General features: G+C 42.3%; 1 protein-coding gene across 1 annotated transcript in view; it reads left to right on the top strand.

Annotated features, from left to right (window-relative positions):
- The window catches only part of csmd3b (CUB and Sushi multiple domains 3b), a 420,302-nt gene that overhangs the window by 332,399 nt on the left and 75,194 nt on the right, over positions 1–12,709 (top strand). The window contains 6 exon segments of the mRNA XM_058753321.1: positions 5,587–5,691; positions 7,162–7,280; positions 7,426–7,495; positions 9,956–10,072; positions 10,173–10,382; positions 10,473–10,661. Coding sequence (XP_058609304.1) covers positions 5,587–5,691; positions 7,162–7,280; positions 7,426–7,495; positions 9,956–10,072; positions 10,173–10,382; positions 10,473–10,661 — 810 coding nt within the window.

Genomic DNA, 12,709 nt, shown 5'->3' with positions numbered 1-12,709 from the left:
ATGCTGTCCGTCCTGATGAGAACGTGACGTTGAAGAATGTCTGGAGGAAAGCACTCGAGCGCTAGGTGAACAGCACGGAGCTCCAGACAGTTTATGTGCCATGACTTCTCCGTTTTTGACCATGTCCCGAAGGCTGGTCTGCCATCGCATACGGCTCCCCAGCCCGTACTCGATGCATCTGTCGTAACATTCTTTCTCCTGATCACTTGACGAATACGAACACCCCGGCGATACAGAGTCATATCGCGCCAAGGGTTCAGTGTATGCAAACAGTTGCGCGTCACTTTGATGCGCAAGGTTCCCGTGCGCCATGCGTTCTGTGGCACCTGGCTCTTTAACCAGAGCTGAAGCGGACGCATATGTAGGAGCCCTAGATTGCACACTGTCGAGGCAGCAGCCATCTGGCCGAGGGTCCTCTGAAAGCATTTCAGCGGGGGAGAACGCCCTAATTTGAAGACTGCGAGAGAACTGATCAGTTTTTGTGAGCGCTCCTCCGACAGACGCGCTCGCATATTGATTGAGTCCAGCTCCACTCCTAAAAAGGAGATGTTCTGGCTCGGTATCAGCATGCTCTTTTGCATATTTACAGTCAGTCCTAAGCTCTGAACATGAGCGAGGAGTCGGAGTTTGTCTCTGAGCAGCACGCTCTCTGATTGGGCTAACACTAGCCAGTCGTCGAGATAGTTCAGGATGCGTATTCCGCTCTGCTTCAGAGGAGAGAGAGCAGCATCCATGCATTTCGTAAACGTACGAGGGGCCAGACATAAGCCGAAGGGCAGGACCGTGAATTGGTACGCTATCCCTTCGAATGCAAATCTCAGGAAGCGCCTGTGGCGGGGGGCTACCTGAATGTGAAAATAAGCATCCTTTAAATCCACGGAGATAAACCAATCTCCCGGTCTGATATGTGAGAGGATTTGTCTCAGCATAATCATTTTGAACGAGCGCTTTGAAAGCGCGCGATTCAGCGGCCTCAGGTCCAAGATTGGGCAGAGTCCGCCGTCTTTCTTTGGTACCAGAAAATAACGACTGTAGAAGCCGCTCTCGCGGTCTGTGAGAGGCACTGCCTCTACCGCGCGCTTTGCGAGAAGTTTGTGTATTTCCTCTCGCAGAACTGAGACAATCTGCTCCCGCACAGTGGACATTAACACACCGTTGAAACGGGGCGGTCTGCGAAAGAACTGAAGCGTGTAGCTGTTCTTTATTGATTTCATAACCCACTCTGATACCCCTGGCAGTCCCTGCCACGCTTCTGTGAACTGTGACAGCGGGCGAGGCGGACTGCACACCGTGAGGGATAACTCGTTGGGGGGCGGGGAGTTTAATACCACACAAGTGTGAGAGTGAGTGATGTGGGAGAGGGGAGTGAGAGGAGGAAAATTGCCCTGATATTGAGGTGATTTTAGTATTTTTTTTTTTTTACTTTATTGCACTGCGGAACAGTCAAAACACAAACATGACAATCGTTCTTGCCGCCCGCAACAGGCAGGGGGGCGTGGTGAACACACACAGCGGAGCGAGCAGACTTTCTCAGTGGCTCGTCTTCGGCGCTGAGTGCAGCTTTCCTCCTCCGAGAGACAGCATCAGGAACGAGGCTTTGATCCCGGAGCCGGTGGCCTGCCGTCTCTGTCAGGGCGGGGTTTCTGGCCCTTCGAGCCCTGGCGGCGCTTCAGCCACGGCTGTCTTGGTCTCACCGCCGGCTCATGCTCACGCCGAACAGCAGTAGGAGGGACAAACGGTCTTCCCGCGCACTGCGCTGAGGAGGAGCGGAAACGCGCAGGAGGATTCGCGCCGGCACGCTTTGGTAAGAAGTGGCTAATGGCCCTCGACTGCTTCTGCGCTTCAACGAAGCGCTCCGTGAACGTCTCTACCGCCGCTCCAAAGAGACCTGAGGGATTCACAGGATCGTCCAGAAGAGTCGTCTTCTCTGAGTCTTTCAACTCGGTCAGAGTCAGCCACAGGTGACGATCCAGCACCACAAGATTACCCATATTGCGGCCGATCGCTCGAGCTGTCACCTTCGTCGCTCTGAGGGCCAGATCTGTGGCGCGTCGGAGCTCTTTGAAGACTTCAGGGTCCGGGCCACCTTCATCCAGGGACTGAAGGAGCTTGGCCTGATACACCTGAAGTATCGCCATCACATGCAGTGTTGAAGCTCCCTGTCCCGCCGCTGAAAAAGCCTTGCCAGCGAATTTTGCGGTGGCTCGGCAAGGTTTAGATGGGAGAGACGCGTTGTTTCGCACCCTCCAGTTTGCCACGGCTGCAGGACAGAGGTGGGCAGCGACTGCTTCCTCCACAGGGGGGAGTTTAACATACCCCGCTTGGTCAGCGCCGTCCACAGACAACAGAAGAGAGGATCCCGGATTGTGCACTCGACTGGTGAGCGGCACGTTCCACGACTTCGCTATCTCGTCGTGCACCTCCGGGAAAAAGGGGCCGGGCCTCCGCGGGGTGTCCTTTCGGCCGCGATCCGACTGGAGGAACCACTCGTCCAGACGGCTTTAGGCCGGCTCGGTTGGAGGCGCCCACTCCAGACCGAGCTCATCAACTGCCTTGGTCAGGACGCGGAGGAGCTCAACATCACTGTGATGGAGGTCCCCAGCGTCACTGATGGGCGCAGTGCAATCCAGTGGGCTGTTGGACCACTCCTCTCTCGCAGACGCTGCCACCGCCGCCACCACCGAGATGGCATCATCCTCATCCTCCTCCGTGGCTCCGAAAGACACCACATCTTGCGCGCTGGGGGAGGGGCGGAGATTAGCGGCCATGAAGCGCACTGGAAGGGGACCTGCAGCAGGGGGGTGAGGAGCGCGTGGGCACGGAGCCGGCGCGGTCTCGTCACCCGACCCGGACAGATCCGCATCAGTAACTCGCGGCACTTTACTCCTTGGCTCAAAAGAGGCTGCAGAGGAAGAGCGCGGCAGAGCTACTTGGGCGAGTTCATCGCCTTGGACGATGGCCACACGGAGCCTGAGAGTCCGGAGACTCATATCTCCGCAGTGGGGGCAGTCCGACCCCCCCAAGCACCACCTCTGCGTGGACGCGACCCAGGCAGAAGACGCACGATTCATGGCCATCAGAGGGTTCGATTGGCTCTACGCAGGAGAGGCAATCGCGAGAGGTCATCTTTTGTCCGTCCGAAGCTCACCGGAACACAGCAGGGGAAAAGAAGGCGTGTTCGCTACAGCGTGTAGATCACGGTGAGTAGTAGATTTCTTGATAGGCTTCTTGCTGAAGGAAAAAATTCTGAATGGATGACGTACAAGAACTGCCTTATATAGAGTGGGATCCCGCTCATATTTCGCGCGCTTGAATGTCATTGGCCAGTTTTACTGGCGTGATTCAATAAGGCTTCAGTAGTATTCGAGGAAAAGGTATTTCCCATAGCAATGTAGAGTGACCAAATTGAAGGGGAAATACTACGTGCGAGTCGACTATGAAAAAATATTTAGGAGCACCTCACGATCAGCATATTTGTGTTTGCGCTGAGGGAGCTTCAAAGGTTTCTAACTTAGTTGCTTTTGCAATTGAGTAATATATCACAGACAGACATATTCTCTCATTATAACAAACAAAGTGTAGACAGGGTGTAAATAAGAGATTCATTGTGCAGTGTAAGGATCGTGATGAACTAAGATGACTGACAGCTTTTAATGATTATTAAGGGAGTTTGCAAATGTGATACTGATTTAATACAACAGTTAATTAAACAAGAAGTTAATATTAGTGACTTATATTGTCTGACTACAACACTATGGCCTTATTTTGCTCTATTTCGTCAACGAAAATAGCTGTGTTTCTGTTTCGTTTATGAATGAACTGCGTTTTTAAACTATTCTAGTGAGTCAATGATTCAATTATCCTTTCATAAAGACAGTCACGTACTTCGTTCCTGAATGAATCAGCTGTTCAAAAGAATCAATTGAATGAATGATTCAGTGATCAAATCAGTGATTTGCCGTCACCTACTGGCAGTTTTATTTAAATTTTAAAGTATCCTTTTCTGTTATTTAAATCATTTAATATTTCTATATTCAAAAAAAAAAATAAAAAAATCTAAATTCAAAACTTATTCTTAATCTGTTTCTTATTCTTCTTGTTTTTATTCTGTTGTTTTAATTAGAAATGTTAAAAAGCTTATATATATAATTTTTTTTTTTTTGATTTGACATAAAATGTGACATACTTTTAATAAAGTTACAAAAATGCCATTACACAGGTAAAAACAAAATTCCCTGTAAATCACTTTAAGGAGTCAAATATTGCCTCTTAATGGGAAGGTTAATTTTTGATCAGAATTTTTGATTATTGATTAGAAGGTGCTCCTAAAATGTAGAATTATCTGTGAATAAGTGTTAAGAATTAAGATAAACGTTATTATTCAAGTGTAGTGTAATTGAAATATTGTCCATAAAATATCTTTATTTCACAAAAAGTATATTTTTACTTCATCAGAAAATATAGATGTCCACAGTGGGCTCAAATATAGATGTCCACAGTGGTCCTGAAGTTATTTTTAAAATTTTAGTATGATATCACAAAATAGGTTCCTGCAAGCTATCATGGCACGTTCCCAAAATTGCAACTATGATGCTCTAAAACGCCAATTGGTATTCTATTTAGAATTTATTATATGAACATGAATGTACTTACTTTGCACATTATTTATTTTCCTTTGAGGGTCACATCACCTGACAGCTGTCCCCCCCACTTTTAAAATGGCTGCTACGCCCCTGGTACATTAGGAGTAATGGAATGCCTCTATCCAAAGAAAATTATCTTTGCTCTTAGTCTTTACAAGAAATGAATTAAAATGAAAACATCAGAGATTCTTCACTAGAACTTGATATCATTAATTGAGTCACACCTTGAAGAAAGTCAATTGTTTGTAATTTATGGAGCCAGGAAACTTGGAGAAGGCACATCATGCTGTTTTTGGCTAGCTAATTAATTGCTATGTCTGGCAGCACATCTAATGGGCACTGCACCTCACCACTCAGCACTTTATTTGTTTGTAAACAGAGCGGCCAGAGAACGTGTACTGATGCTAACAGCTTGTCATTTCTGAGCTCTGATGGCTCAATGGTTTTCTTGTCATCAAGACAGTGTACAGTTTTTGGAACAGTGATTCTGGGCTATTCCTGGAGAATGGGAAACACTGCTTTATAGTGTCCTGTTGGGAACTGTGCATGACTTTATCTTGCTTTCAGGGACAGTCAAGGTTTTTATGGCTGCGCTGCGGGAGCAGTAATTGAGATGGTTCCAGCAGCTCAGAAGTTGACCTCAGAGTTGAACTGTACAGCAGGAAGTATTTAAAACAGTGAGGGTGCTGTGTCACAAGACAAATGTTAACAGGTGTAGCAAAACTTTTCATCACAGCATGGACATTTAAGACATTAATAAAAGTCTGATGTGGTCTTAGGCCACATTTTGGTATGCTCGAAATGTCTTTGCTTGGTAATCCACTTTATCTGTTTCTTATTTCAGCCCCAGCTAATGTGATTTTGACTGCAAAAGTAAAGAATTGCAGCTTTTCATAATCTTCTGCAGTCCATTGCATGCATAACACAGTTTCTTCTTTATCAGGAACCACCATTCCTCAGCTCCTGAATAGCACATCTAACAACCTCTACCTGAACTTTGTGTCAGACATCAGTGTGTCAGCAGCAGGCTTCCATCTGGAATACACCGGTACGACACAACAGCAGAGTGTAACAACATTACTCTATTGATTCCTTTCAAATGGCTGAGTCCAACAGGACACTCTGTGTTAAATAAAGCCTGCATGTACAGCCCCACCCTAGACCTTGACCTCTTGAGAAAGTCTTTAGCTTTAAAATTTTCTGTGCACGTAATGTGTATTGGATGAATGGATGGATGGACAAATTAACATATGGATGGATGGATGGATTGATGGACAAATAGATGGATAGATGGACAAATGGCAGGTAGACAGGCACAGTAGATAGACACAATACAAAGAAGACAGACTCACAAATGGATGGATGGCTAGATGGACAAATGGAAGGATGGATGGACAAATGGCAGATAGACACAATAGAAATAGACTCACGGATGGATGGATGGACGGACAGATGGACATATGGACGGATGGCTGGACAAACGGCAAATAGTCAGGCACAGTAGAAAGACAGACTCACGGATGGATGGATGGACAAATGGCAGATAGACAGATACAATAGATAGACACAATAGAAAGGGACTCGCAGATGGATGGATGGATGGATGGATGGACGGACATATGGACAGATGGCTGGACAAATGGCAGTTAGGCACAATAGAAAGACAGACTCACGGATGGATGGATGGATGGATGGATGGATGGATGGATGGATGAAAAGATGGATAGATGGACGAACAAATGGACATATGGACGGATGGACAAATGGCAGATAGACAGGCACAATAGATAGACACAATAGAAAGACAGACTCGTGGATGGATGGAAAAATGGCAGATAGACAGTTACAATAGATAGACACAATAGAAAAAATAGAAAAAGACTTGCGGATGGATGGATGGACAGACAATGGGCAAATGGCAGATTGATGGATGCATGGATGGATGGACAGATAAATAGACATATGAATGGACAGATAAACAAATGAAGGGATAGTTGGACAAATGGCAGATAGACAGGCACAATAGATAGACACAATAGAAAGACTCGTGGATGGATGGATGAATGGACAAATGGCAGATAAACATAGATAGACAGTCACAATAGATAGATAGACACAAGAGGCAGCGACGGATGGATGGATGGATAGATACTACAGATAGTAGTCAAAGGGGAGAATGGCAATGAAAAAAGAGGTGGTCCCAGCCAATAGACATATTTTCATATCAGAATTTGGCAAAATGATCTGAATGGCTGCAGGTGCTGAGCCAGAGAGAGACACCTGTTCCACACAAAACAGAGCCAGATGTCCACATTTACATCCATAAAATTAGCCAGAAAACAGTCCTTTCAGATACCAGCACACCAAATCCTCACAGGCTTGCTGAAATACAAATCCATCCTTTTAGGAGTTCAGCAACCTGAAATCTTTTGCACACGGTAGATGTCAGCGTTATTCTTTGGAGATTTTTTTTATATATCAGATGATTGCAGCGGTTTTGAACTCTGTGTGTTTACAGCTATTGGCCTAGATACATGTCCAGAGCCTCAGACTCCGACCTATGGGATTAAAGTAGGGGATCGATACATGGTGGGAGATGTTGTCATGTTCCAGTGTGAGCTAGGATATTCTTTACAGGTGAGGCCAATGTGTTGTTTAAAACATTCAGGGCATCTGACTTGTTTTGTGCATTGATCACTTCTTTGCAAACGGTTTTGTCATATATTCCTGGAAGCACAGTATTTGTGATTTAAAAATAATGATCTGTTTTGTTGTCGTCTAGGGAAATGCTCATATCACATGCATGCCTGGACCAGTGAGGAGGTGGAATTATCCGGTACCTCTTTGCCTCGGTAAGGTCTTATGAAATGAATTGTGGAAGATTGTGTTTCTCAGTTTCAGATTCCCTTTCATCAGCAATTGAATAAGAGGCTCTACGATGGGTTATGTGAGTTTAGGCTGAAGTTTTATTCATCATCTCCTCCTAAATTCTTCTCCTGTCCCAGCAGGTTTTATTTAATTCCGTTCCTAAAATGCAGAGCGCGGCAGAGTTTTCGATCACACTATAGAATGATGGATTATCTGGTGTTTATTTATGGGGCTGTTTTTAGAGTGAAAGCCAACTAGAGCCTTTATGTTTCAGTGTTTGCCTTCATTTTTCAACTGTTTTGGCCTCAGCCAAGCTGAAAATCCTGAAATACCCAGCTCAATAATTTACCACCCAGCTGCTCGTACACATTCTGAATGCAAGTACTCACACATAACTATAACTTTTTTAACGCTCCTTTCTGGGTGCTTTTTTCTCAACTCAGAGGGCAAAGACATGAGTACTGTTTGTTGTCACTGCCAAAACCTTTTTCCAAATAAATATCAAGCTTTTTTAACCCAAACATGACCAGTAAAGCATTTAGATGCATTTGTTTTTCAACACACTTAATAATATATGAATTTGTCAATTCTATCTGTTATTTTGGGGAAGTTACAGTCATAATGTCATGGTTCACAAACATATATTTGAAGAAAAAAAATAATAATAAGATGGCCCCGCCCCTAACTGATGCCATTGGTTGCATTATCATGCACATTTACAACTGTAATGAAAAATTAAAATCTTGGCTAAACAAAGTGGCCAAAGTATCCCTTAGTACAGTTGATATTTTGCCCGTCTGTAACTCAAGTAACTCAAGAGCAGAAATGATCAGTTTGGTAATGATTTGTATGTGTTTGAGGGGGACGCACTCTTCTCCATCTGCTCCATGTGTAACGCAAGATGGAGATTCTCTTTGATTGCCAAGCTGATGTGCCAGACATCTCTCTCCCTTTCACTGCATCAGCCTATCCCGTTATAGCATATCCTGTGTGGCCAGCAGCCTTTCCTACAAGACCAAGTTTGTGTCTTTTTCCTCAGATCAGTTCATCACTGATCAAGGGCACCTTGTTTATCTTTTATATTGCTTTGGCTCATGTTTGAGTTGGCTGTCCCTTGACCTGCCCAATTCCCTTTGCCTCCTTTTCGAAAGAAATTGGAAGGAAGTTTCTACTACTGATATATGCAGCAACATTGTCCAGCCTCTCCTGTGCCAAAACTAGACCTCCCATCCATAACTATTAGCTGTGATCTACATAAAACTGATGGAATCACGACTTTAAACCCCAGAAGTGTTGGTGCTTTTTATCATGCTCCTCATGCCTCTAAAAGATACAATAGCTTTTGTTTTTGTGCCAAACAAATAGACTGCAGATCAGAATGTATTTTATTCCAGTATGTGTATTTCTGTTTAAGTGCTTTCCTGCTCCTCTATTTTGCCTCTTCTTAAGCAACAGTTTAATCTAAGAGTAAGTGAAATGTAAAGGACTGAACACAAGGGACTTGACATAATATGTAAATGGAATTTCTCTTGCCAACTGCAGCTTTTACAGTGGTTTTGATCTGATGAGGCCCATCTTCTCAGAGTCGAAAAAGCTTTATTGGCCAAGTGAGATCACATGTACAAGGATTTTTTTCTGGTTTACAGGAGCTCTCAGCACTTTCATATATATATATATATGAAAGTGCTGAGAGCTCCTGTAAACCCTGTATATATATATATATATATATATACATACATACTTACGGACAGTTATAATGCATCACTGCTAGGTCTATACGGCTACTTGTTCTTCACGTTAGAAGTGATACACATGGCCTTAGTTGCATTTCTATTTCCTGTATCTGTATTCTGTATCATGACTCCAGGAAAAAAATTCTCCATAAATTGTCAATAAAATATGTGCAAAATATTTGGAATTATGTGAAAGTTTTGCATTCGCTAAAAACACATTATGAGCAAGTGAATGAAATTAAGATGGGGGGGGGGGGGGGGGTGTCATAAAAGCGGTATAATTCTGGCAGTGGAATTATGCACAATTTTAAATTAATTTTAATTATAATTCATTCATTCATTCAAAGTTAATACTACTATATATTATCAGTCAACACAAATTAATATTGATCAGTTGAATATTTATTAATAAAAATTATCTTAGATTATTACAAACTCATTTATTAAATAGCAAACAAATATTTCAGTTCTTGAGATTTAATGCATTAATCTAATTCATTTTAACAAATTGAACTTGTATTGAGAATGTTGCCAAATGTTCAGATTAAAAAACTATTTTAAGGTACATCAGTGTGACAAAATATTCAGGGTTTTGACAGGGTTTGTGACTTTTTTGTGCTGTATTCATTCAGTGATGCAGTAGAGAAGGAGTGCATAAAAAAAAACATTTTTGGCTGTATAACAAGTAAATCTTTATCTGTATATTCACAGCTCATTGTGGTGGATCCATGACGGAGGTTAGCGGAGTAATTCTGAGCCCTGGTTTTCCTGGCAACTACCCAAGTGGTCTGGACTGCACCTGGACGGTCACCCTTCCCATTGGCTTCGGTATGTGCATGTCATTAAACCGTGTAGGAATGAACTACGGAATTTTGTGACTCAAGGCCTTTAATCAGTGTCACTTACTGTGCTCGACATGTTGTTTAAGGAATCCACGTGCAGTTCCTGAACTTCTCCACTGAGGCAATCCACGACTACCTGGAGATCCGAAGCGGGCCTAGTGAGACTGGTACAGTGATTGACAGGTTCAGTGGGCCGCAGGTTCCTGAGTCGCTCTTCAGCACCACCCACGAAACCAGCTTCTTCTTTCACAGCGACTATTCCCAGAATAAACCTGGATTTCATATTACATACCAAGGTAAGACTTCTACCATTTCCCAAGATACATTCGGTGTCTTATTATTGAGGTATTTGCATTCATCCTCCTCAACTGTTTGTTTTTCCTCAGCCTATCAGCTGCAGAGCTGTCCTGACCCCCGACCTTTCAGGAATGGTATCGTAATAGGCAGTGACTTTAGCGTGGGCATGACGGTGTCTTTCGAGTGTTTACCCGGTTACTCACTCATCGGCGAGACCTCTTTAACATGCCTCCATGGAATCAGCAGGAACTGGAACAACCCTATACCACGCTGTGAAGGTGGATTTTTACTCTTCCCCTCAATATAAATTCTTTATACACCACCTTTATTCGCTGCTGAAATTGAATGACCTCGGTGTTTCATGCATGCAAACAGCTCACTATAAGTTATTATGAAAGCGTCGCCAGTTGCTTACAGCTGATGAGATTATACGCAAGCTCACGAGTGAGATTTATTGCCTTATCTCAACAATATTACTAGATAATGCGCAATGTTAAACAGCGCCACGCATCTCTATGGTGAGAACAAATTCTCAATGGCTCACTGATCCACATTATTTCCCAGAGCACAGTGAGGTGATGTCATAGCAGAGCGATCAAGGCTATGAGATGAACTTTAGGAGATAAAACCTTTAAAGTTACAGCAGGTCATTTTGTTCTTGTTTTTCCAGCTTCTGTTCATCAATATGAAGCAGCCTTGGACTATACAGTATACCTACATCTGTTGGCTGAGATTGGAACTGAAATGTCATCAAAGTTCGACAAAGAATTTTTAAATTCTAAATAAAGCATTTATAAAACAGAGTAACTGTTATAACTAACTAGTATAACTAACAGCAATATTTGCCTAGATATATTTTACAGAAACATTTTGTCAAACACAGACTTCCATTTATATTTTTGATTGATGACATGAATCACAGATTTTATTTGATTCATTGAAATGGACAATATGATTTAATGGATCGTGGATATGAATTGAAATTGATTTTCACATCAGTAATATAAAAGTAAGGAAGAATTACAATTCAGAATTTTAATTACATTAAAATCATTGCAATATTCATGGTGTTACTTTATTTTATATTGACCGAAAAACCTATACAAATATATCATGAATATTCAATATATTACACAATCATAGTGTGGATGCAGAATCATGTAATATAAATAGTGTTTCTTTTACTGATATCTTTATAAAGTGCAGTTTTCATTTTTTTTTTTTTTAGTGCTGTCAATCGATTAAAAAAATTAATTGCATTAATCACAGTCATGGACTGTTATTAATCATGATTAATCGCAAATTTAAAATACTAGGATTTACCTGTAAATGTGTTGGAAAAGAAATGCATGACAAACTAGTTTAAGGAAACAGAACCTTTCACACCTCCGCCAGGTATGAGACATGATCCTTATTATTCTTTTATCATTATTAGTTTGTTTTTATTCAGCCATTATCAGCCTTTATACTGGCAATAAAACGTTTACCAAGCCACATCGCTTCAATCCCAGTATACATTTACCCAACTATTATCAAAAGTATTTCTAAATAAATACAACAAAACATTTCTTGCGACCGTACGTTAAGTATTATGACAAAATGGATTATGAAGAAGATTTGGACCTGTTCTGCAGCTGCATTATTGCTAACATGCTAACATAAGACAATTTATGAGATTAATAGTACACTTTTGCTCAGAACTCACTTCAAACCACCATCGAGTGTTTGTAATAACTTCCTTTTGCGATCACATGTGGAATTTGGTCATTTACTGTTGTTAAAATATGCTATTTATAGCCTTTTATATCGCTGCACAAATTAGCATTTCAGATGTACACATTCAACTCAAGAAAATCACAGACAGACCATATCTATCGTAATCGTGTGTTTATTATCTTATATAATCTAGAGTGGCTGTTGTCATGTTTGTTTCTGCTGTGTAAAAGCCGTAACATGTATGCTCTGGCTGAAACTCACGTTGTTTGTGATGTTACAACCGCCTCTCCGTTCTTAAGTTGCCAGGGATACATTCCAAGTATAATACACATTAGTAAAAGGATCTATTTTAATTTTTATTTGTCTATATACACTTTGGGCGGCCGCGGTACATTATAAAAGTAGCCCCAAAAACCGCAACCCACGGCTCTGTAATTTTTCCCGCGACTGTATTTTCAAAATAGCCCACTTGTGCCGTTACCCTGGCAACACTGGTCCTCTGTACCCTCATCGCACAATGATAGATAACCTTCCGCGCTGCGATGACAGGAAGAAGTTGGAGTCAAACCTTATCAAACGATTAATCTGCATTAAAAAAGAATTTACGCGT

This window comes from Onychostoma macrolepis, chromosome 19 (assembly GCF_012432095.1).
Source record: "Onychostoma macrolepis isolate SWU-2019 chromosome 19, ASM1243209v1, whole genome shotgun sequence".
Classification (NCBI taxonomy): domain Eukaryota; kingdom Metazoa; phylum Chordata; class Actinopteri; order Cypriniformes; family Cyprinidae; genus Onychostoma; species Onychostoma macrolepis.
Note: the sequence above shows the minus strand (reverse complement) of the source record. Positions and strands in the feature narration are given on the sequence as shown.